General features: G+C 35.4%; 2 protein-coding genes and 2 long non-coding RNA genes across 6 annotated transcripts; 2 read left to right on the top strand and 2 right to left on the bottom strand.

Moving 5' to 3' along the window:
- The first annotated feature begins 232 nt into the window (after positions 1 to 232).
- On the top strand, positions 233 to 1017 carry LOC125592877. Its single transcript, XR_007328577.1, has 3 exons — positions 233 to 378; positions 465 to 581; positions 712 to 1017. It is a non-coding gene; the product is annotated as an uncharacterized LOC125592877 (long non-coding RNA).
- A 1679-nt stretch (positions 1018 to 2696) lies between these two features.
- Positions 2697 to 4924, top strand: LOC106423115. Of its 3 annotated transcripts, none has more exons than XR_002661876.2 (5): positions 2697 to 2910; positions 2992 to 3381; positions 3613 to 3757; positions 3902 to 4382; positions 4506 to 4924. It is a non-coding gene; the product is annotated as an uncharacterized LOC106423115 (long non-coding RNA). The 3 variants fall into 3 exon arrangements; XR_002661875.2 differs by having other exon boundaries at positions 2992 to 3349; XR_007328576.1 differs by having other exon boundaries at positions 2992 to 3156.
- Positions 4925 to 6131: 1207 nt separating this feature from the next.
- Positions 6132 to 9007, bottom strand: LOC111210543 (ankyrin repeat-containing protein BDA1-like). The gene is made up of 4 exons (XM_048768453.1): positions 8642 to 9007; positions 8209 to 8540; positions 7816 to 8099; positions 6132 to 7120 (listed from the first exon to the last, which is right to left on the bottom strand). The coding sequence occupies exons 2-4, from the start codon at positions 8522 to 8524 to the stop codon at positions 6413 to 6415; spliced, it is 1308 nt and encodes a 435-aa protein (XP_048624410.1). The 5' UTR covers positions 8525 to 8540; positions 8642 to 9007; the 3' UTR covers positions 6132 to 6412.
- Positions 9008 to 16225: 7218 nt separating this feature from the next.
- LOC111202747 lies at positions 16226 to 25083 on the bottom strand. Its single transcript, XM_022695616.2, has 2 exons — positions 21721 to 25083; positions 16226 to 21230 (listed from the first exon to the last, which is right to left on the bottom strand). Exons 1-2 carry the CDS (start codon positions 22496 to 22498, stop codon positions 20584 to 20586), a joined length of 1425 nt encoding a protein of 474 aa, XP_022551337.1. The 5' UTR covers positions 22499 to 25083; the 3' UTR covers positions 16226 to 20583.
- Positions 25084 to 25827: the final 744 nt, after the last annotated feature.

A 25827-nucleotide genomic window follows, 5' to 3' on the forward strand; every position in this document is an offset into this window, starting at 1 on the left:
GGTGGTGAATGTGTCTTTGCATATGTGTGTTGAGAGTTCTTTTGGGTTCTTTAGGTTATGCTTGATAGTTGATACTGTGGGACCTGATTTGCATGGTATCAACATTCTGAGAAAGCTATTGTTCTTCTGAAGAAGCCTCTTCTGAAGTCCTTCCCGTTAATTTATGCCAACGTCCATTCTCTATGAGAATGAGTTGATATTATATATCTAATCAATGGTTTAGTTTGTTGCTTTTAGTTAGTTTATTTTAAAATTCTTCTTTTTAAGTTTCATATCATGTATATGTAGTTCCTTATTATGTTTAACCAGGGAAGCTTGAAGATCATCAACCACCACCCCTACTTCAAATAGAGTTACAAAACGTAGACATATTCTCAGGTATTGATTCCTTAAACCTCCACATTCTTCATTCATTTCTATTAGCTGAAGAATTTTTATGTTTTGTTCCTATTGTCGGAGAGTAGTCGTCGATAGGTGCTCAGGAGGTGGTGACGGTGAGAGATCAGCTGGAGAAGAAGGAGCGAGATCCATGATTATCGAGTGAGAGGAGACAGAGCCAGAGATTAACGACGCACAAGCAGGTTAGAATAAACAAACCTTTGAACACTATCTACAATATGACAAACCGTAAGAAGAGCCTATGTAGTTTGTTGGATATAAAACAATAGCTTGATCAATTTCACTGAAACCAAAACAACTAATTTACGATAGAGACTTTGGACCTTGGAGTGAAGACCAGATCTCCAATCGAAATCAATGGTCAGAATCGTCTCCGCTTATGAACGACGGGGCCGAGATTCACACGTGTAACTAACCACTGTTCCCGTAAGGATCAAAAGCAAAATCGAGCTTGCAAGAAAATCCATAGCAATACCAGTGAGAGAGAGACCAGAACTCAGAGGTTTGTCCACTTTGGGTCAAGATCAGAGAGATAATACAATCATTTTTTGCAATGTGTAATCTTTTTATTCGTGTACAAACGTCAACTTTGCTTAAATGATTATCTTTCCTATGCCATTAGTCGGGTTTGTATCAGTGAGGCCCAATTTTTTTTCTAAAATTACAGGTGAAGCTAGACAAACAATTTTTTTGGTTAATGATATGACACTTACAAGGGAAGAAATTGGTTTTCAGCTTTTTCTATTTATTATTGTATCTACTATCTTATATTACAAGGGGTCCTGATCACTCCAACTATGGAGACAATGAAGCTGGCCAAAAATTCCCAATTCCATTTCCGGTTGCTAAGTTTTACCATTCACTGAATAATGTAGTTGTCTTGCAACTTTTTAAATAACCAGTTCTTTTTGATTTAGGTAGGTAAAGTATAATTGGTATACCTGGTAACTTTAGTATTTATGTTGTGATTATGAAACTTTTTGGTTAACCAGATTTTTGGTTTCGTACTGTTTTGGTATTATAGTGGAATCAGTCAAAAATATATATAGCAACAATAAACACCACTATTACAATAAACAGATGTAATTTTTTAAATTTAACCAAGAAATGTTTTGTCTAAAGGTGAAAAGGTCAAAAGAAAAATAGGGAGACATCAAAAAAAAAATAGGGAATTAAAATTAAAATAAACAAACCGAATTCAATTGTAACAGTGAAGATTGAAGTAAATAGCAGTAAAGTCTAAATGATTACCGCAATAAACAACAATTCGATAAGAAATAAATAAAATCAAATAAAATAAACGAAACTCTCTTAATAAAAAAATTATTGTTTTATTCAGAGATCATAACTAAGCATGGTACTACACAATTTAGTCAACCATCTTTGATTCTCAATATTTAAATATCATATATAAGAAATAATTGTTCAAACATAATATATAACCCATCCACTAAAAAATTAATTTAAATATTTAACGAAGTTCAATGAACGAACCTAATTCAATTATAATATTGAAGATTAAAGTAAATAGCAGTAAAGTCTAAATGAATACAGAAATATATAATAATTCGATAAGAAATAAATAAAAGCAAATAAAATAAATGAAACTCTCTTAATAAAAATTTATTATTTTATTCAGATTCTGAATCGTAACTAAGCATGGTATTATGCAATTTAGTCAACCATCTGTGATTCTCAATATTTAAATATCATATAAAAGTAAATAATTTATAAAATAATTGCTCAAACATAATATATAACCATCCACTAAAAAAAATCAGCTTATAAATTAGACAAACCTGTGATTTAAAAAAAACAAAAAAAATAGTGAACGCTCTAAATACTTAGTGTGAGTATTTTAAATGTACATAAAATAAATATGTATTATATTGTTTCTTCACTTACTCTAAATATGTATTCTATGGTTTCTTCACTTACTCACCCGCCCGCCCGTAGGGCGGGTTTACCCTAGTATATATATACTCCCTCTGGATTTAAATATAAGATGTTTAAGGTTTTACACACATATTAAGAAACAATAAATACAATATTTTAGTTGTTACTTTTTGATTATATCAATAAAGTTTCACCACTCATAATTTTACTTTTTAATTTATATTTAAATTTTAAAAATAAATACATTAATTATATCTCAAAACATCATACATTTGTATACAAGATAAAAATATAGAACATCTTACATTCGTATCCGGAGGGAGTATAAAGAAGGGTTTCCTTCTCTGGTAGAGTGTCCACGTAGGGTGCCACATAGATAACTCGTTTCATGGCATTTTGACACGTGTCTAATAAGAAAACTGCAGTGTTTCATTAAACTTTAACATTTTGGCCTCATCTAACCCTACGGCTGCAAGCCTGCAACGAAGAACGTGGAAACGGCTGTGTTCATAAGCAGAGGAGGAGAAGAGGCTTCGATGGACGACAAATCAGATCTACTCCATATGCAGATGGCTCATCTGCCGCTGCGTCTCTGGCTTCGCCGCTGCGTCTCAGGTGATGGTTTACTTGACATCTGATTCGACCTGCTTCACCCTTTTGTTTCTTGCCTTTGACTAAATTTGATTCCGATTGCAGGTGAATCTCACGAAAACTTAACCGAAGGCGTCAATCTTAAACCCGTTTCCTTCATGTCTCAGCTAAATTATATGTTGTGGGTATTCTTTATCGGAGATGAAATTCGTATATCTACTTCAGCTAATTCTTTCAACGAACTCCTCCAACGCCCATGATCATCTCAAGGTAAAACCTTTTACTCTATCCTCTATCTCTTGTAATCTATCTTATCAGAGCTTGATGCGCGAGCATCACTGAGAGAAACGCATAGAAGATTGTAGAGATGAAAAATTGAAAAGATTTTGAAAGAAGACTCTTATCTGTAAATTACGATGACTCAATCTCCAAATTAAAATGGCAAAACCTTCTTTCAAAGCTGGTAAACATCCTCTTCACAAAATCTATTTTCAGGTGAATATGAGTACATAAATTTGTTTAACTGATTGTATAATATATTTCTTAAACCGAGTAGAATTGTGCTTTAGCGTCATGCGTATCCTTCATCTTTGTTTTTCTCTTTTTATATTATCATAGATTATCTTCTTGAATGGGAAAATACGTCTGTGTTATAGAATTTCACAGGTCTATTGGGTTTAGGTAAGTAACAAGTTGTTATAGGGATATATCATTCTCTATGTGCAGGATGGCTTTACTTTGGCTTGGAGATACAATACTGCCACTACGTTTTCATCCGGCTGCGTCACTTACGGACCACACCTGTAGAGTTGTTTCTTTATATGTTGGAGCTAGCAGACTCTTTTCTGGTTCCGTGGACAATTCTATAAATGTAAGTAGTGACTTGGAAATTATATGTTCGTGGATTTGCTTTATCACCTTCTAAATAAGTTTTCCATGGATCGTTGTTGTTTATTTTGCGTTATGTTTATTTGGAGAGTCATATTGAGATGTGTAGGACATTGATATGTTGCAGTATTTGTTTTCAAGAACAACCAGCTAGCTTTCGAGTCTGCTGCGACGGATCTCCATCAGCTGCAAACAACGTGTTCACCCTAATCGCCGTTATCATATTTTATGGGTTCTTGATCACTCCTTACCGCAGATTCATCACCGTCAAAGCTATTTTTATCAATTTCACAGTGAGACGACTTCACCAGAATGGATTTGTACCGAAACAACATCTTAACTTCTGTTTTCTTTTTTTTTCTCCCTCTGGTTTATCTGTTCTTTGCCGGCGTTTGTGTTATGGTAAAGGGCTTGGCGGAAGTTGCTTATGTGAAAAGAAGTCTGCATATCAAGCTATGATGAAATACAACAATGTACAATTAGCTGAAGATCATGTAGCTCACCGCCATGCCCGTGCGTTGGAGCGTTCACAGATTTTCAATCAGACTACAACTGAGCTCTCTATTGATGAGAAAGACAATATCTATGATTTTGAGAAGACTTATGAGGTAAGAATTTTGCAAAAAAAAATTCTTTTGGTTCTGTGACTGTTCCTGAATCAAGTAATGTCTCTTTCGACAACTGGATTTATTCCTGACTAGGGTCATGCTAATGCAATTATCTTATTGTAGAATGATGAGGACCAGATTGAAGCTTTGAGTTAGGACAGAGGGAAAGATGGAGGATACTTTTATGTCGATGAGAATTTTGTAGAAAATTTTAAAGACAGGAAGTCAAGGTGCAGATCAAACATTGGTTTAGCGTTTTAGAAACGTGAGCAAGATCAAATGCAAAACTTGAAAGAGACTCAGCGATTGCAAGTGTGGAAATGGGCACACAGCTTCAAGACTCTATCAGTAAATGTATACAATATATAAGGTCATTTGTAATGCTATCCACCGGTCGCTTACGAACCTAGGCCAAGCCAACATCTGTATAAAAAGAGATAAGCTGAGAGTAACAGAAAGTTGAATGTCTCATAAATATGTTATCTTTTATCTCTTCGTTGGTTATTTATTGATGTGATCTATAAATCCATGTTCATTGTCGATTGTTTAATGGTACTCTAGAAGATCCACTTAATAATGCCATCAAATTAGTTTGATGTTTTAACAAAATATTTTGGAAAATCAACATAAAATTTAACTGACAAAATCAATTGTTTTAAAAATATTGAACTAAAAAATTTTGCATTTCACAAAACAAAATAAATTAATATAAAAACTAAAAACTATCAGAAAAATTAGCTTGACATCTTGGTTTAAATTCTTAAAATATATTAAAAGATTTAATTAAATCTTAAAATATCAAATATTCAATATCTTAAAACAAAATGAAAATCAGTATCAAAATAACTATAAATAAATATTGTTAAGGAAATGAATAGTGCACTATGTTATGTGTAACATGTAGATGTCCACATGATTGCTACCGGAATCAAGCACAAGTATGGATGTTAAAATTTAGATTCAACTTTAGCCTTTTTGCTTCTTTTGAATTATAAAGACAGTCATATTTGAATTTCCTTCAAATATTTTCCACTAATCAATGAGCCGTTCGTTTAGCATATGACATTTTCTAATTACCGGATCTACTAACAAATATCCTTATACATGATTTTCCACACATTACGAACCATTCCATATCCATCTCATACTATTAAATTGCCGGTAACAATAACAAATATCATTAATTACAGATTTTTGCTACTAAGATCATCAGTATTTTAAAACTAAATCAACCTCACAATCTGACGAACTCACTGACACCCACATAAACTTCTCCCCCATTTGTTCAATGGCAACACGAACAATATTTTCAGAATCTTAGAACATTCACACACTTATTACATCCTCACTTATTACATCCTAATGCAAATTCAACGTATAAACAAAACTAGCTTACAAAATACACTAGAACTTCTATAAATTAATAATGTTGGGATTTTGAAATTTTATTAATTTATCGAGATATTACTTTACAAAAGTTTCTTTATTTAGATTTCTTATTTTAAGATATATTTATTCTAAGATGATTTTTTTTTTTGATTTTTATGTATAGACATTAATTGTTATTTTGTCAAATTTGACATTTATATTAATTTTATTATATTATTTTGTGTATATAATATATATTGCATTTAACTTAAATGTGGTTTTAGATATAATATTACAAAATCTCATCAAAAATATATCAAGTGTTAAGAAAATATGAAGATAATTCCATTGTGAATATAAAACAAACCATATAATAATAGGTTCTTACTTATATAAAATATGTATACATATAAATTATTAATTTATAATTTTAATGGGACCATATATTTACAAAGAATTTTTTAAAAAAATATTATCTTATTATTTTATCGATTTGTATCAAATTTTGAACCAGCCCAAGTTGGGATCGGCGAAAATTATTAATTTATAGAAATTATTAATTTATCGAATATTAATTTATAGAGGTTCTATTGTAGTATACTTCAAACAAAAACGCGTAGCGCGGACCGACCCTAGTGGTATTATATAAATACTTCAAAAGTTTAAACCACGGTCTTGAAGCCTTCGGAAATCAGCTCACGTTTGGGTTCCGGTCCACTCTTCCGCGTTGTCCGCCTCCACCTCACGTAGAATACAAGCAGACCGACGAGAAATCCGAGTATAACGATCACGTATATATAGATGAGCGATATGGGGATCTCATTCGGCCGGAGATTATACTTCATGTACGTCGAAAGTACATAAGAACAATCGAGAGGTAACGTAATGCATATATACCACCAGGTGTATGCTCCACCAACTGGTATGAGTATAAAAGTCAAGGCCATAGATAGGAAATAGGCTATTGTATTGAATCCCCATAATAGCACAATCTTGGATACGACATCGTTGCTTTTGATGAAATCCTCATCATCATCCGGTTGAACCGCGGTCTGATAAGTAGCGGTGATTATCAAAGCTGTTATCACGAGAAGAGCGTTCCGTGTTCCGTCTGTCATATTACTCTTATATCGTACCAATCCCGTCGAACAATGTTCCCAAAAAGAGACGGGTGTCTTTAGGAAGACAGACATTGTGTTAACCGTGGTTACAGAGTCCCTGGTCTTACCCCCGGAATGTTGTATGATTTTCTCTGTTTCTTTAATGTTCATGTGAGATCCATTGGCTCGTAATACATCAAGGGCTGTCATGCCGCTTTTGTTCTGGATGTTGCGGTTCAGTGACATGCATTCCAACAGCTCTTTCACTGCCTGTATATATATATTTCACGACAACTATTTATTAGACAACTAGAACACAACTGATTCAAAGAATATGAGAACTTGTGGATTAAAAGGAGGTCCACTCTACAAATAATTTAGAAATGTACCAAAGGGGTGTGTTCAATCTAGAATATATGAAGTATATATTAAAATGATAAATCTGATGTTATTCAAACCTGAATATTAGGAAGTATTTTAGAACCGATTGTTATTGAACTTTTTATTTAGAATGTATTTTAAAATCGTTTACGGTAATGGATTTTATGAGATTTCTAGTGATTTTGAGGTGTTTTTATTGAAATTTAATATAAAATAATTTTTAATATCATAGTTTTAGTTGGAATTCTCTAATTCAGCTAAAATTATCTGAACACATTAAAATCAAATCACTCTAAACCCTCTTAAATACTAGATTATACGTTCACTCTTTTTAATATTATATAAAGAAGTGTGCTAACATGATATTAAACGGCATTATAAGACTTAATAGCCAAAGTATATTACTAATTGTATATGGTCATTTTGGGTCATATTCCAAATATACGATCTACTTATCTAGTATCACAATAGCATATTTAAACACCCTAACCGTGATCACTGATCCAACCATTTAAGTGCAGATAAGAAATAGAGTGTGTGAATTTTCGACCATTTCACTATACAAAAGAAGGGTAAGAACATGCCCTAATATCATTTTTGTACGCCGCTAGGTGCAAGGCTGTGTTGCCGTCACGATCGCGTGTGTTCAGGACGTGTTTCTCAGTGGATAAAGCATCACTTATAAGCATTCTCTGCATCCAGCCTCTCAGAACTTCGAGCTCTTCGTGTCTATCGTTTTTAACCGTGATATGTAAAGCAGTCTCTCCATTAACATTTGCATCTCTAATGCTTTCAGGACATACAAAGAGAAACTCTGTAAGAAGATCCACGTGGCCTTTTTCCGCCACAAGATGCAAAGGTGTTGTACCTGTCGTTATGAGGTAGTTAAATCTATCATCAAGTACTTTTATATATACTATTTGATTCAAAATATATTTGTTAATAACATTTATTTGGAGAACATATAACTAAAATACCTCCTCTTCCACGAATACGAACAAGACTGGGATCAAACTTGATTAGCTCTTGCGCTAACTCAACGTGCTGGTTCTCGACAGCGAGGTGCAAGGGACTAAGCCCATCCTTGTTCAATTTTTTGGCAAAAGATGGCTGTAGAATCATAAGTTCTACTGCCAAATCTATCTTCCCAGTGGATGAAGCTTCGTGGAGAGGTGTGTGGACGAAAGGTAAAACGTCGACTTTTTGAAGAATACATGGATCCGCTTGAATAAGAGAATATAACGCATCAACGCTATCAACGCTTTGAGCAACTGAAAACAATCTTCGATCCATATTATTGGAATGTGTTCTAGATTATAATCATTTGAAAAAAAGATTACGAGTTTGATAAAAATTCTTGCAAATACGGAAGTGAATCTTGTATTGAATAAACCTGGAAATGTTATATACCGGAACAGAATTTATCACATATAAGTGTCGTGCTGATATAGTGCCACCGAGTACATGTGCTCTGTAAGTGTGTATTTTGGGAAGCTTGTCCTTGGTTCACAAGGTATGAACCTCTACTTCTTTTATAGGGTGTGTATCTCTACTGATACCTGGTGATCATCACACCAGCTTCTCCTTTTATAAGGAAGTAGATAGTTCCCACGCATTAACTTAATTTGGACTCGATACCTTTCCATAAAATACAACTTAATTGGATTCGATACCTTTTCTTTAAAATATAACTTAATTTGGATCCGATACCTTTCTATAAATACAACTTAATTGGATTCGAAACGTTTTCCATATTTGTGTAGTTTTGTTTTGCTCATATTTGGAATTGGATATAGGTTGGTTCCAATTCTTTCCATATGTAGCTATACTGCTAAAACATTCATTTTATATGCTTGTATAAATTAATATGTTTGATTGAAAATAACAAAGATTTTGGTATGACCTTAACCATATAAGTGTTGTTTTGGTTAAAGATTGGGTTTCTCGTCCTTATGTGTCAATTGCTTCATATCTTTATTTTTCGTTTGATTTCATCCTAATTATTTGAACGAGTATATTATAATTTGGTGATATTTAACGTTTTCACCTTCTTATTCGAGCGAAATCATAATATGATGATGCATTTAAAAGTTCAACTAGGTGTTATGCTTGCACATTCGAGCATAATTCTTTTATAAATATTTATTAATAAATGTATTATTAGTTTAAAGATCAAAATATTTAAATCAAACATTAAATGTATACTGTTTTATTAATCTTTAAATTTCTTAATTTTTAGCTTTATTGATTTAAAACATTATTTTTAGATAACAACATATATGTTTTTATTTTAAAATATATTGTTATCTTTAACATGTTTTTACTATATTAATTTATAAACAATTATCTAATTAAATAAACAATTATATAATTTTTAATATAATGTGATGTTATTAAACCAAATCCTTGGAATTACCAAAACCTACAAAATCTCAAAATAAATCAAATGCACAAGAAAATTAAATCGAATTAACCCAATTTTACATATTATATTAATCAAACTAAATAAAAGTATTGATATTTGTATAATTATATTGTGAAATACCTCCTATAATAACTCAATAAACACTCAAACAAACTAACCATGTTGACAAAAAAAACATTAATATGTAATGTATAAGATAAGAACATTTCCTATATATTGTTATATTCATTTCTAAATGCTATAATAAAGAAAAATATGTTATAGTCAATCTCTATTTTTTCCTATAAAATAGAAACTGCTAATTTCCTATAAAATAGTATTTCTTTATTATAAAATCATAATTTCTAATTTTCAAATCGTCTTTTAACTTTCAATTTTTAATAATTCTAACTAAAACAAATCATTTTGGAAAATATTTTTTTAAATATTTTGGAAAAAAAAAAAAATATATATATATATATATATATATATATATATATTTTAAATAGAATCACATTTTTCGTTGCATAACATTGTTTTACATAAACTTTAATTTAAAAAAAATTACAACTCTGTGGAATTCTTATAAAAATAAAAGTAAATAGAGTTAATTTAAAATATTTATAAGGTACTTCTTGTAAATAAACATTAATTGAGAGACTTGCGAAAAATAAACCGGGGTTGATTACGAGACATCTATGGCGTCAATCACGGGCGACATCAAGGGCGACTTCATGGGCGATCCAACGACGACTCCGGGAGATCCAATCGCGTCTGAGCTTGGAGATCCTAGCGAGACGACAGAAGATCCAGGCGTAACATCGAGCGATGCTAAAGCTCCGACGGAGGTATCACTGCAGGAAACGGACGATCTTCTAAGATCGACGACGGGAGATGATGTTCAGGCGACCGAGACGACGCTCTCTTTACCAGTTCCAGCTGCGCAGAGTGTCGGAGCTTCAGAGACTCAACACGAGAGTGGCGTATCATCTCTCGCTCTGTCGACTCAGTCAACTGATGGAGGTGCAGCTTCGGAGGGACGCGATGGTGGGGAGAACCTGGAGAAATCTCTGACCGGGAACCATGGAGAAAAAGCTGAAGGGAGGAACGGAGGTAAACAGGGAGAGCGGGCCCGATCAGCCCCATGGTCGAAGGACCTGGCCGACAGAGGAGAAGCGGAACCGGTTATTGACATTGTCGATGGTATTGCAACACTGCAAATTCCAGATGCGATCTTTGATGAGGCAGAGCTTCTTTGGAAAAGTTTCGTAGTGGGCTACTTCATTGGAGATGCTCCCCACGTGGGCTCAATTCACGCAACCGTCAATCGTATTTGGACTGGTCCCAAGGCGGGTACCAAGATTGATGTCCAGTTTATTGCGAAGAATACTGTGTTGTTCCGAATTGAAAATGATCAGATGAGAAACAGGGTGATTCAGAGGAAGTATTGGCATATAGCGGATATTCCGTTGGTGGTTAATGTCTGGTCCCCAGAGTCTGCTCAGCATCCCCCAGACTTGTCAGCCAAGCCACTCTGGGTTGACCTCAGAGGAGTACCAAACACCCTTTATTCCCATAAAGGACTGAAGTGCCTTGTTCGGGCAGTGGGACATTTTGTGAAACTGCATCCGAACACGGAGAAATGTGTGAGGCTGGACATGGCCCGAATCCTAGTGGAAGTCGATCTACGTAAGACTCTGGTGGAAAAGATCACTTTCACGGACAAAGCTGGAGCTTCTCACGAAGTCGAAGTCAATTATCCTTGGCTCCCTCCCCGCTGCAATGTCTGCTGCAGGTGGGGACACAAGGGACATGACTGTTCGAGTAAGGAGATTAAAATCCTGAGTAAGAGGACAGAGGAAACTACCTATGCCTCCATGCCGCGTGAAGGGATATCTGTCGGAGGCAAAGGCAAAGAAGTGGAGGGTAGCAAGGAAATTGGTGTGAAGGATGATAAGATAAGTGGAGGGGAAGAGACTGGGATTGTGGAAGTAGTGGAGACAATGCCTAAGGAGGGAAACGCTATGGAGCATCTAATTAAGGACCTAGAAGAGCTTACACCTGTCGCATCTTCAGACGAGAAAGAAGCGATCAAGATATCTGAATCATCTAAGGAGCTTTCTAAGACCAATACAATTGACATGTGGGTAAACGGAAAAGGAGTGAAGGCATCAAGCGACGGGAAAGGAGAAAAGGAGTTTATGATATCCCCATCAAGATTTAGTCCTTTACAGGACATCGATGAAGAGGAGGAGACATGCTTAGAAGAAAGTGGAACGGAAGTTGAAGAGGGCGAGTTTCGGGGAAATATAGTGGATGGCAAAAAAGAGAAGGAATTGCAAGTTGCATCGAGAAGTAGGCAACATGGATCGGTGCCAAGGCAACTTTGGGGGAGAGTAACTGGTTCTAAAGACATGAGCAACGGTGGCAGGCACGGAACGTCAAAAAAAACTTCCAGTAGGAAGTTATGACTTCTTTCTTTGCATGGAACATGCGTGGATTCAATCTACCACGCAAGCATCGAGCCCTCAGATCATGGTTACAGGAGGAAAAGCCTTCTTATGGCTGCCTAGTTGAGACACGAGTCCAGGAATCAAACCATCAGTGGTGTATGAATGCTGCTATGCCGGGATGGAACTCTCTTACAAACTACGCATATCATCCTTTGGGGAGAATTTGGTTTTGCTGGACGGATGAAGTTGTAGTCACACAACTGCACACGAGTGCACAGGTGATCACTTGTGCTATTCAGAATCCATCCACCGGAGAACAATATATTTGTTCAGCCATATATGCGTATAACACTGCAGTGGAAAGAACCAGATTATGGGAGGAACTCAGAGGCACAAAAGATGCTTATGGTCACCTGAAGCTTCCTTGGATCTTGATTGGCGATTTTAATGAAACACTAGCTTCAAGTGAGCACTCCAGAGCTTTGGAGTATCGTAGAGACTTGACGGGTATGTATCAATTTCAGGAGTTAGTGGCGGACTGCTCAGTTACTGATCTTCCCTATACGGGAGCTTTATTTACTTGGTGGAACAATCGAGAGGATGACCCCATCGGAAAGAAACTGGACAGAGCATTAGTTAACCAAAGCTGGATGAGTCAATACCCAAGCTCCTCTGCGCACTTTGATGCTGGTGGAATCTCAGATCATGCAAGGTGTTTGATCCGTACGACAGGAGTTGTTAATGATGCTAGAAAACCATTTCGTTTTTTCAACTACCTGACTGAGCACAACGAGTTCCTGCCGACAGTTCAGCGAATCTGGGATACAACGGAACCGCTGTTCCCTTCTAGAGCAGCTCTTTCACGTTTTCACAGGAAACTTAAGCTCCTGAAACAGCCTCTGCGGGAGCTGAACAAAACGCACTATGGTGATCTACCAGCTCGTACAAAGAATGCTTATCACAGGCTGTGTGAATGTCAAAATATAGCACTATTAGACCCAACCCCTGGAAACCTTGCAAGGGCGGCGGAAGCAGCTGACAGGTGGAACGCCTTAGCTCGAGTGGAGGAAAAATTCTACAAGCAGAAGTCTTGTGTTCGCTGGCTATCGGTTGGAGATCAAAATACCAAGGTGTTCCACAATATGGTTCAAACGAGGATTGCAAAGAACACAATCAGAAGACTTGTTACGACTGACAGAGAAGTTCTCACTTCGTTACCTGATATCAAAAAAGAGGCAGTCTCATATTTCCAATCCTTCTTACAAGGACAGGATCCGAATAGCGAGGTAATTTCTGTAGCTGCTCTGCAAGATTTACTGACCTATAGGTGTCCTGGTGATCATTCAGCTGCACTGGTTCGACCTATCACACCAATGGAAATCAAACAGGCGCTTCATTCACTTCCAAATGGGAAAGTTTCAGGTCCAGATGGGTTCACAAAAGAATTTTTTATCGCAGCATGGCCAATCATTGGAAGGGACTTCATTGTGGCAGTTCAATCATTCTTCATATTTGGATTCATGCCTGCTGGTGTGAATGCAACCATACTCTCCCTGATACCTAAGACAACTACTGCACAGACTCTAAAGGATTATCGCCCAATCGCTTGCTGTAATCTGCTTTACAAGGTCATCTCCAAAGTTCTAGCCAATAGGCTAAAGATCATTTTTCCGGATGCGGTAGAAGCAAACCAGTGTGCATTCATAACAGATCGTCTACTTTTAGAAAACGTCCTACTCGCCTCTGAGCTGGTCACTGGATACCACAGGAGCACGAACAAGGAAAATTGTGCTATCAAGTTTGACATATCTAAGGCGTTTGACACGGTCAAGTGGTCTTTCATTACTTCCGTGCTCCAAGCAATGGGAATGCCTCTTCAGTTTGTCCACTGGATGAGGTTATGCATCTCCACAGCCGCATTTTCTATCAATGTGAATGGAAGTTTGGAGGGTTTTTTTCAGAGTGCCAGGGGTATCCGTCAAGGCTGTTCTCTCTCGCCTTACTTGTATGTCATCCTAAATAATGTATTATCAAAAATGCTCAACAAAGCTGCAGATGCAGGTGAATTTGGTTATCATCAGCAGTGTCAAGATGTCAAACTCACTCACTTGTGCTTTGCGGACGACATACTTGTCTTCACCAACGGCACATCGGACTCGCTCTTGGGTATTCTGGGTGTAATGCGCCGGTTTGCATCAGTTTCTGGGTTACACATAAATGTAGCTAAGTCGTCCATCTATGTTACAGGAAGAAACATCTCTGCTCTCCTTACTACTGCGGCTTCTATGGGTATCAGTGTCGGTACCTTACCCATCCGGTACCTAGGAATGCCGTTAACAACGAAGACACTTTCCAGCCATGACTATGAACCGCTTATAGGAAAGATTCGTGGAAAGATGCTGTGTTGGTCCAACAGATTTCTATCCTTTGCAGGAAGACTACAACTGATCCGGTCGGTCATTACAAGCATGGTTAACTTCTGGAGCTCGGCTTTTATCCTACCAGCCAAGTGTTATGACACCATCGAAAGCATGTGCAGCGCGTTTCTCTGGTCGGGCTCACCTACACAAACTCACAAAGCTAAGGTCAGTTGGGAGGATCTCTGTTTGCCTAAGGACGAAGGTGGTCTGGGTGTGAGGAAGTTCAAGGACACAGCTAGAGCCTTTGCTCTAAAACTCATTTGGAGACTTTTCACAAAACCAGCTTCTCTATGGGTAAGTTGGGTTACACATTACTTGCTCAGGTATAATTCCTTTTGGGATGTGAGGGGAGAACAAAATAGATCTTGGATATGGAGGAAGCTCCTGAAACTAAGAGATTTGGCCTATGAGTTTGTTAGAATTGATATCAGGGATGGTAGGACTACTTACTTCTGGTTTGACAATTGGCTTGGAATTGGGAAATTGATTAATATTACAGGAGCGGTTGGCGCCACATATCTGGGTATATCACGCCATGCCAAAGTCAGTGATGCAGCGACGGGCAATACGTGGAACATTCGAGGACGTAGGAGTCGGCGGTACCGGGAGCTTTATGACCAGATCTTAGCTGCGGCTCCTCCCTCCCCTGGTACATGTAGCGATATTATATTATGGAAGCATGGGGTTGATGATTACAGGACCACGTATTCAGCAGCCAGGACTTGGGATCAACTACGAGAGAGGAGAAGTAACGTTGAGTGGTGTAAAGTGGTATGGTTCGCACAGGGGGTTCCTAGATTCTCCTTCATAACATGGCTGTCAATAAGGAACAGGTTATCAACGGGAGATCGTATGCGAACATGGGGTATTATTCAGGTTTGTGGCTTTTGTGGAGAGAGAAATGAAACAAGAGATCACCTGTTCTTCGCCTGCCCATACTCTTACACGATATGGGAATCTCTGGCTAGACCACTTGTTGGACGGAACATCAACCCAGATTGGGAATGGACTGTCAATCGGCTACGTACTATGGGAGGAAAAAGCCTCGACTCAATCCTCGCAAGGATGCTTTTCCAAACAACCGTGTACTACATCTGGAAGGAAAGAAATTCAAGGCGTCATCAGCAACGAGGGATCCAGACTGAACAATTAAGAAGATTCATAGACAAGGCAGTTCGAAACCGTATCTGCTCTTTGCGATACACTCATGGCCACAAATTGGAAGGGTTGCTAAGAAGATGGTTTCAAGTTACTCTTTAGTATTCGATTTGTTTCTCGTATGCACCTTAGACATTTAACAACTTTTAATCGTTTGTAAAAATTTCAAATTGTTGATCAATAAATTTCAAATTTCATAAAAAAAAAAACATTAATATTATGAAAAAAATCTCTTTTGGAGGCAGATATTTTGAAAATATTTTTAAAAAGATAATTATATTCCTGATAAAAATATTTAGAGAAATAAAAACAAATAAACATTTCTGACAAAAATATTAAATTTTAACTTAAATAACACATAAATTTTATTCTTGCAACTGAATAATAACAAATAAATTTTCATTATACTAAAATATTTTTATAAGCCTATTTTAAATATTTAGTATAATGATAAACCTAATTATTATATTTTTATATATACTACTAATTATAAAAAATTAATAAGAAATAAGAAAGAAAGATGTAGATAAACACATAATAAACACATGGAATCATCTTCTTTTTTTCCAAACACATTTTCCATTATTTTTTAAATAAATTTTATAAATTATATAATTATACATTAGATATCAACGAATTAAAATCAGTTTAACTAAAATTATTTAATTAAATTAATGATTCATTCTAAAATCATGGGGAACATGACATAAGCAAATTTACTTCACAAATAAAATAATAGTATAGATAGATGCTTGATTTCTATTTTTATTTTCCTAAAAAATGTAATGTTTGTAAGAAATTGTATATTTTAACAAAAAATCAAGTTAGTAACTTAAACTTGTATTTAGAAAGTAACATAGTCGTGAAAGATTAAATCAATTTTCACAAATAAATAGAAATTTGTTAAATATATATTATGCAATTATAAATTTAGCTGAAAATTTTATTTTCATTCATGGAAAGATTAATTAAAAATGAATAAAAAAATACAATAAAACAACATACTTTTAGGTTTTGTTTAAAATTAGCACACAAGTTTAAAATCTCTAATAAATCACAAATTATTATATGTATGAAAATATATTTTACACAACGTAAACTACAAATAAAATTTATATTATGTTTGATTTCCTCTTTCCAATTTAGGCTATAGATTTTCCACGTTAAGAATTTTTTTTCATATTCAATATATACTATTTGAAAACTTAAATAGTAATACTACGTATGTTTGGAAGAAATAGTTAAAAGTAAGCTCTTTCAGAAAATTGCTCAAAAATCAATAGTCCGGTGTGCATGTGTAAGTAACGGTGTATGACACATGAAGTGTCAATATTTAGTTTCTTACAGAATACAGTATGTGCTATTCTTGTTAATAAAATAAGAAGCATATAAGCATCACCGCTGTCTGATTTAGCAACTAAAACAAACTTTAAACAATACTTACAAACAAGTCCGGCCCTAAACATGTGTTGAAGGCACATTTGCACAGGATCCGTTGTAATTTTTGGGTTTTTTAAGTTTACATTAGAACCTAATTGTTTTGAAGGTAGTTTTGTATGAGGAAATGAGTCTCAAATTATATTATAGCAGACGGGATGAGTCAGCTCTACTGGTTAGAGCCTTGGGGGCCAATTGTCATGCTTCCGGGTTCGACGCCAGCCGGAGGCGAACTGCTCATCCCTGTCACTAAAGTGGGTACTGGGCCTTCGGGCTCAGGGAAAAACCTCCCGGGTGAAGCTGGCCCGCTGCCTGACCGGGCCCAGGGAATGACCCGCGAAGCGGGGAACCCTGGATTATCAAAAAAAATTATATTATAGCACATGGCACATTTTAAAATTGAGACGGGTTTGCTTACAAAGAAAAAAAACTATTTCTAATAAAAAAAAAACTATTTCTGAAGAACATTTTAGGTTTACTGTGCGCGTTTCTACGTACCCTCAAATCGCAATTCCTAAGCCGAATTTCTAAAAGATATTCAATCCAATTCTCGACAATCCGCCGAAGTGAGTCGTCGCCGATAAGCACTTCTGTTCATTGTGGTGACCTCTCCTCCTCTGCTTCCAGCGCTCTCATACTCTCATCACGGTGTTGGTGAATGACGTGTTTTCGTCTTCTTTTCAAAAAAAAAAAAAAATTATCTGGTTCTTGTAAGAGATATCACGTATCTCTATAGAAGATCTTCTATGATATCGATCCCTCTGTTTTAGGAATGTATAGCCAATGGCTGCCATACATACTTTGTATATATAACTCCTATTGTACATTCTAAAGAAATATATCAAATATATTCTTAACAGTGTATCAGAGCTCGATCCAAACAATCTAATCTGATCCAAACAATCCAATCTGATCCACATCGATCTTGACCTAAAGTTGGCCCATCGATCCTTACCCGAACATTCCTAGGTTGACGCTCAAATAACCATCATCTCGAGGGGCGTATTAGAGACTAAGTCTTTCACATCGGTAGTTGGAAGGAATCCTAAACAATACATAAGATAGAAGAGTCGCTCCACTTACTATCAATTGGTTTTAGGTTGGAAGTCTATCTAGCTTAACAAGATAACACGGTATCAAGAGCATAAACCCCTTTTTTTTTATCGCCACCATATTTTTCTTCCCTTCTTTTCTCTAAATCGCCATGGCTACAAACATTGATCAAGTCGATACCACCCAACCCCTTCTTAATGTAAACATGATCAATGTCAACAAACTCACCTCCACCATTACAATGACTTGGAGTCTCCAAGTTCATGCTCTACTCGACGGGTACGACCTCGCTGGATACGTCGATGGATCAATACCAGCACCAGATCAAACAATAACCGTCGACAATCTTGGTGAATCTGGAGTTCACAAAGTGGAGGCGTCAGAATCGTCTTATATACATTGGTCTCATCAGCATCTTATCTCCATCCATACAATCGCTTTTCACCAACACCAAGACGTCTCATGAAGTTTGGAAGTCTCTCAGTTCAACCTATGCAAGCCCAAGTCGTGGCCATATTCAGCAGCTCTGTCTACAACTCAAAAACTTCACCAAAGGCAACAAGAGCATTGATGAGTATGAGAGGCTTAACTAGCCGTTTGATCAACTAGCTCTGCTTGAGAAACCTATGGATCATGAAGACACGATAGAATATGTCATTGGTAGCCTACCTGAGGAATACAAAATTTTTGCTGAACAGATTGAAGGCAGAGATAACACTCCATCAATCATTGTGATCACGAGAAACTGATCAATAAGGAAGCCAAGATAATGGCAGTCTCCACTCCTGCTGTCAACTCGGTTCCAGTAACGGAAAACATTGCCACCACTCGCTCAAAGCAACATCAGCTGCGAGGAAACAACTCCAGCTGGAACAACACCAACAATAAGCCGAACCAGTTTCACTCACAGAAACACGAGTATAAGCCATCGAAAGGATACAAGATCGCTGCCAAATTTGCAGTGTTTTTGGTCCTAGTGCTAGACGGTGCCCACAGATGCCACATATGCCTCAGCAGCAATACACCAACGTCAGCTCATCTCCTTTCCGCCCCTGGCAACCGAGAGCCAACCTTGCAGTATCGGCTCAACGTTCATCAACAGCGTGGCTCATGGATTCAGGGGCAACACATCACCTAACAAGTGATCTTCACAACATGTCGATTGAGATGACTCGGTTCTGATTGGTGATGGGTCTGGTCTTGCCATAACCCACACTGGTTCCATTTCTCTGCCCTCAGCTACAAGAAACTTATCTCTGAATAATGTTGTTTGCGTGCCAAACATTAAAAAAATCTCATTTCAGTTTATGGCCTTTTGTAATGCTAGCATGGTGTTTGTTGAATTTTTCCCTGCTTCTTTTCAGGTGAAGGACTCGGTATCCCGTTAATCCAAGACAAAACCAATGATGAGCTTTATGAGTGGCCATATAACCCTTCAAGCCTTTTTTGCTTCTTCTGTACCCAAAAATAAATTGTCTGATTGGCACACCGGTCTGTTCCTATTCTTAAAACTAGTATTTCAAAATTTTCTTTATCTTGCACTCAATCTGTATCCCAAACTATTTTGTGCTCGTATTGTGCTATCAATAAACACACAAATTGTCTTTTCATATTGAACATTCAAACAAAGAACAATACTTAGGTTCACCTCCTATGGTGAATGGTCAAATTCACCCCACTTTTTATCACCAACTAAATTGCCATGTATGATTAATTAAAAAAAGCAATAATAAAAAAAAGATAACTAGCTGAAAAAACACAAAACCGACATTAACACCGTCTGGAAAACTCTAATCTCTAAAAACTTAAAGTCTAAAATCATAAACCCAAAACCCAAAACTCTAAACCATAATGTCTAATCCTAAAATCTAAAATCTAAACTCTAAACCTAAAACTCTAAACAATAAATCCTAAATCTTGAAATCTAAACCCTAAAGCCAAAACCCTAAACCCAAAACTCTAAACTATAAAATCCTAAATCTTAAAATCTAAACCCTAAATCTTAAATCTCAAACCCTAAACTCTAAATCCTAAACCCTAAACTCAAAACTCTAAATATTAAACCCTAAACTCTAAATCATAAATTCGAAACCCAAACCATAAACCCGAACCCTAAACAAGTGATGGGTTTAGGGTTTAAAGTTTAAGGTTTTTGGTATAGTGTTCATGGTTTAGAATTTAGTGTTTATAATTTAGGATTTAGGATTATGGCTTATGGTGTATGGTTTAGAATTTAAGGTTTTTTCAACAATTCTTTTTTAATTTTATTGTTTTTTAACTATTCTTATATGACACTTTCATAGATTACAAAGAGTGAAGTGAATTTAACCATTCGCCGCAAGGGGTGAACCTGCATATCGTTCTATCAGCATATAATAAAAGTTCACTCTTCCCAAAACAAAACAAAACAAAAAAGCTAAAACCTGTTTAGGGTTTGCAGATAATCACAAAGCAAGGAAGCAAAGCTCTCGGATTAAGCAAATAAAGCTCCTCGACATTTGTATACAACCCAACTTTCCCAGCCAAAGAATCAAACCCACTCATCATCAACCCATTCATCTCCTCCACATTCTCCACCGGTCGATGAACTCTCCCAGCCACAACCCTACACACAATCAACACTTTCCTCACCGTCCGATCAACATCTCCCTCGTTGTTCAAAACCGACTCAAACGCTCTCCCGCTCGTGGACGCCGTGAAGACACCAACCCCATTGTTATTCTTCTCCCGTTTAGCCGAGAATCCGTTCCGTATAATCCGGCAGACGCAGCATTTTTCTGCCGTGCAGACACTCGTCGTTCCGTTTATCCCTAAACCGCAAGCGACGGTGGTGCCGTGGAACCTGAGCAGCTCGTTGCCGTCGGCGAGACATCTGGGATGCTTTTTCTGGAGCTTGCTAGCTCTGATCTTCGCCGTCTCTCCGTATTCCTCGAATCTTGCAATTGTTTTCTGCATGTTGTGCACTTTCATGACTCGGTCGATTTTCCCACATTGATTTTCGGACTTTAACCAGCTCGTTCTACAGATTATCTCCACGATTTTTCTTGATGAATCGCCTTCAACGAGCTCTGTCACTGTAATATGATAAAGTTGAGAACTTGTAGACCTAAATGCATGATTTGAATAGGAAATTTGGGAGAATATTTGCTAAATTTGAATATTTTTTTGCTCTGAAACAATCAGGATCTTTAACTCCATTCCATGGAAATGGACTAATCAATAATAAAAAAAAATCATTCTATTTGTATGGTAATTAGGGTAATGCTTTTTTTTTTTTTTTCATTATTCCATTCCCACTCCATTAGCGGAATTGGAGATGGTCGAAGTGCATACATTCAATGGTGAATATTCAAATTTTGAAAAATATCATAAATTACTAAATTAGTGATATTTATAATCTAAGTCATGATGAAAATTAGGGAAACTTTTTATTTGGTATTTTTTAATTTATTTGCATATGAAATTTAGGAATGTTTTCATAAAGTTGAAAATTTAGTTATTTTCTGAAAACCCTAATTGCGTTGTTTCAATTGTGAAAAAAAATCTGAATATTGAATTGTTTACCTGCGTGTTTTGAGAAATGATGAGCTTCCGCAGGTTCAAGTATATTGAAATGTTCACCACATTTATTGCATGAAACCGAGGATCTGCCACCGTTAGTGGCGGAGTCTCTGTTAATCTCCAAAGAAACTCTCCTCTTTGTGTGAAACCCTAACCCTTCTACCCTTCCTCCTCCTCTTCCGTCTCTCTCCGAGCCCTTTCTTGCCGTCGTTGGCGACGCTTGGCTTCTGTAAGAAGGCGAATGGTTCAGATAATTCATCGGCGTTCCCGGCCTCAGCATCCCAACAAAAGTCGTGGACCGTTTATTTCCTCCTCCGCCGGATTCCGTTGCTCCGGCGGGTGAAGCCATGTCTCCGACGCCGGTGATCTTAATCTCGCAAGTGGAGCTACTGAGGATGACTTCGTGAGTCATGGGATTGAGAAACTCGTTGCTTCCAATAGAACGTGGACTACCACTTATCGGCGGTTTCTCGAAATGCCGTTTGCTTCCATGTATTACGTCTTTGAGATTCGCTATCGATCTCGAACATCCCGATAAACCTCCCCCACATCCGCCGGCGGAGGTGACGCCGGAGATTCTCTTGGTGGAGATTGTGGTGAGGTGTTTTGTAGATTTGAGGTCGTGGACATCAGATAGTTCGGATTTACAGTGGAGAGATTTCTTGAGAGAGAACCAAACAGTTGGGAAGTTCTTTTTCTTGTTCTTTGGATAAATGTTTTTTTTGTTGTCTCTTTGAAGCTTCGTCTTCTTCTTTTGGCTTCTTGTGCTTGAATCCTCCATTGTGTTGTAACCTTCTCTCTGTATCTTCTTATTATGAGATTTTTAGGATTTTATTGGAAGTGATATTTGAATGGACCCTATTTTTAATATAGACGAAGCAAAACAGGCAAGTGAATATGTTTTCCGTCTTATGAGATGACTAGTATTAGCCCGTGCATACGCACGGATAAAATTTTGTTTGCTTCTCTAAATGATTTTCTCATAAACCCGTAATGTATTTACGTTTGTTTTATCAAAGTAAAGATTGCATATTTTGGAGCTGGATACCTAGAATCTCAAATTAGAAATGGCTACAGCCAAACAAAAAAATTGAAGCATTTAAACAATTATTATGATTTTTTGAAAAGAGGACGTACATATGGAAGCAAAGTTGCCTCCCATCATTTCCGCCAGTAGAATGATAGGTATTTCTTCAAGCATGTAAAAGTTACAAAAAACAAAATAGAGTTCTTAAAGAGTAACATAGAAAAAAGGGAATCAGAGAAGAACTAAGTATACCACTTGGTTTTAGATTATGTGTGGTTCTTCTCTTGTACCCCGTTTGTTGCAGAGAACGCTCTTTCGTTTAGTTTTGTACGTGGTTTGAAATTTTCTTTTGCTTGATTATCTATCGGCCCAAGATATTCTTGTTAAAGCAAGTTTGTCTTTAGTCTTCTTCTTCCCTTTTTTTGTTGGATGCAAAATGTACGTTACAAAAAAAATTTATATATTTCATTTTGCCTTCTGTATTTGAGATTTTCGGATTTGAAGAAAAGAGATACAATCCTGAGTTTTCCGACGCCGACCTTGTATGTGAGCGAGATAGTCTTCATATACAGAGTATAAAAAGAGTGAGATCAAATATAGATTGAATAAGAAAAATAAGAAAATAAGTTGTTATTTTTTGCCTCGAAGAAGAGAAACGTTGAATACCAACACTTGATTTGTAGATTTGAGTAGTACATAAAGTTTGTTTTTTCTCAAGTAGATCAATAAGAAGACAAATATACATTATGAAAAAAGGTATCTGGCGATTGGTGATAAAACCAGTGATCGTGGTGGAGATGCGGGTAAGAAAAACAGTTGGAGAGAGATAGCTGAGCAATATTTGAATTTAGTAAATATTTTTTACAATAAATTGAAAACTTACACGTGATTTAGTTCTTTTTTTTTTTGTAACTTACACGTGATTTAGTTCTTGAGATCGTGTTTACGATTTACCCTTTACTTTTTTTTTTTTGTAAACTAACCCTTTACTTTTTATATTTATATTTTTTGTTTTATTTTAAATATAATTTTGTAGCTTTAAAAATTAAAATAATAACCATTCATTAAAATATGATTTGTCAAGTGACTTTACTTTAGTATATTAGGGATAAAGAAATTCTTAGTTTATATTTAGACTCTAGAAAAATAGGAGATGTAAAGAAAAATTATAAACTAACTATGTTTTCTATAATAATCGGACTACATTATGCTGAAAAAAATATACTGACACATGGATAATTGCTTTACATAGTTGATAAAAAAAAGATAATTGTTTCACATGATTCATCCGTGTATGAGGAATTTAGAAAAAGGTTGGTTATTTGAGTTATTTTGAAACTTCCATATTTTGATGAACAAAAACATGTTTTGCTTTCTTTTTGTATTTTTTAATTTTTTTTTTAAATTTTCACGTGTCAGAATCTGATTTGTCAAGCGACTTGCGCTTTAGTATATAAGAGATACAGTTTTATTTAATGAGAAGTCTTTATTGTTTAAGTAAATTTAATGAATACTCTAGTATAAAAAGGCAACTAAAATTTTTACTAGGTAATGAAAATGTTTTTTTATTTGTTTATTACTCTGTAGGCATGTACGTCCATATGAATCTAAAGAGGTCTACAATGTCTCGACTTGCCCTTGTAAATAAATTAACACGAGAAAATGATTCCTTCATTCACTATTTTGCGAATCTATACGGTGTTAAAAAGACTTCAAATAAATATGGATCACAATCGTTAAACAGTAGATTCATTTTAAATTTTGTGTCTGGATCACTGGAGTGGTGAGATGTGTTCAATTCATCTTAAAGAAATTTGAAATATATTGAACAGATGCGACTATGATCATTTAATTTTGTAAATATTGGGTGTGACTGGCATTAATCAAATTAAAAGTGTCGGAATAAAAAGGTGAAAATTGGTGGAAAACTTAAATTAAAATTCAGAGTAAACTTTTTCTCTCGCTTGATCTAGAGAAACGCATTAACTTACTTTTACTCTACTTTTTTTTTCTTAGGTTATGAATGGGAGAGTGAGGGAAAGTCACGTCTTCTATACTTGCGGGAGAACTGCTTTTGAAACGCCATTTAGCCTTTTTTTTGTTTTTAATATTCACTTGGCAGGAGATCTATATGCAATTCAGATTTTTTTTGTCTTTTTGTGAGAAAATCAGAAGACTGTCTGCAGTTCCCGTCCGCTACATATTTGGTGATGATCACCCATTTTCTTCTTTTTTGGCTAATGAATGATTTTTTTATAAATTATTAATATATTTAATCTTCTTCTATATATAATACATTTTCATTTCATTTTATTTACAACTTTGATAATACAAAAAATTTCATTGTCTATTTATCTGTTTTTTTATTTTCCTTATATAAAGTTTATATTTATTTGAATTGTTTATATATACGTGTGTTTTCAGTTATAATATGTATTATGTAAATATATAATATTGTGGTTTAAATATGTATATTAATGAAAGATAGAAATATTTTATTAATAACTAATATTTTCCATATTTTTCAATAATATATTTTTAGTGCAATATTTATTTTTATTTATGCATTGTATTTATATATTACATGTTTTAAATTTTCTTGTAATTTTTACTATTTTAATATATAATTTACTCTACTTAAACTGTTATTATTATTATAAACTGTAATAAATTTTTTGATCTATTTGATATGCTTTTTTCCTGCTTGATTTTCATTTGATCCATTTGATCTGCGTGATCCGTTTGATCTTTACTGGTTAAACTGTTTTTACCATTCAAAGCCTTAGCGTAAGTGGGCTGAATAAACATTCATCCTGATTGGACAAAAACATCGTAATTCAACTGAATATTTTGTTATAAATTATAGCAAACTTAAAAACTTCTTATAAGAACTTAAATTTTTTTATAAAAAGTTTAAAACGTTTTATAAAATCATAAAAACGTTTTAAAACAACAATAATAATAAAAACTTGAAAATGTTATATGTATAGTTTTAAATAAAACTTTCAAAAATTATAAAAACTCCAAAAAGGTTTTAAAATTTGAAAAAAAAACCTTTTTAAATTTCACAAAACAACAAATTA

The sequence above is a fragment of the Brassica napus genome, chromosome C9 (assembly GCF_020379485.1).
Source record: "Brassica napus cultivar Da-Ae chromosome C9, Da-Ae, whole genome shotgun sequence".
Lineage (NCBI taxonomy): Eukaryota > Viridiplantae > Streptophyta > Magnoliopsida > Brassicales > Brassicaceae > Brassica > Brassica napus.

Bases quoted from the DNA above. Each gene is read 5' to 3' on its own strand.
- LOC111210543 (XM_048768453.1), bottom strand. From the start codon at position 8,524: ATGGATCGAAGATTGTTTTCAGTTGCTCAAAGCGTTGATAGCGTTGAT. The intron at 8,100-8,208 runs GTATTTTAGTTA...TCATAACGACAG, and splicing joins TCGTATTCGTGGAAGAGGAG to GTACAACACCTTTGCATCTT. The intron at 7,121-7,815 runs GCATGTTCTTAC...ATATATATACAG, and splicing joins CGTACAAAAATGATATTAGG to GCAGTGAAAGAGCTGTTGGA.
- LOC111202747 (XM_022695616.2), bottom strand. From the start codon at position 22,498: ATGGAGGATTCAAGCACAAGAAGCCAAAAGAAGAAGACGAAGCTTCAA. The intron at 21,231-21,720 runs GTAAACAATTCA...ATCATATTACAG, and splicing joins TCATTTCTCAAAACACGCAG to TGACAGAGCTCGTTGAAGGC.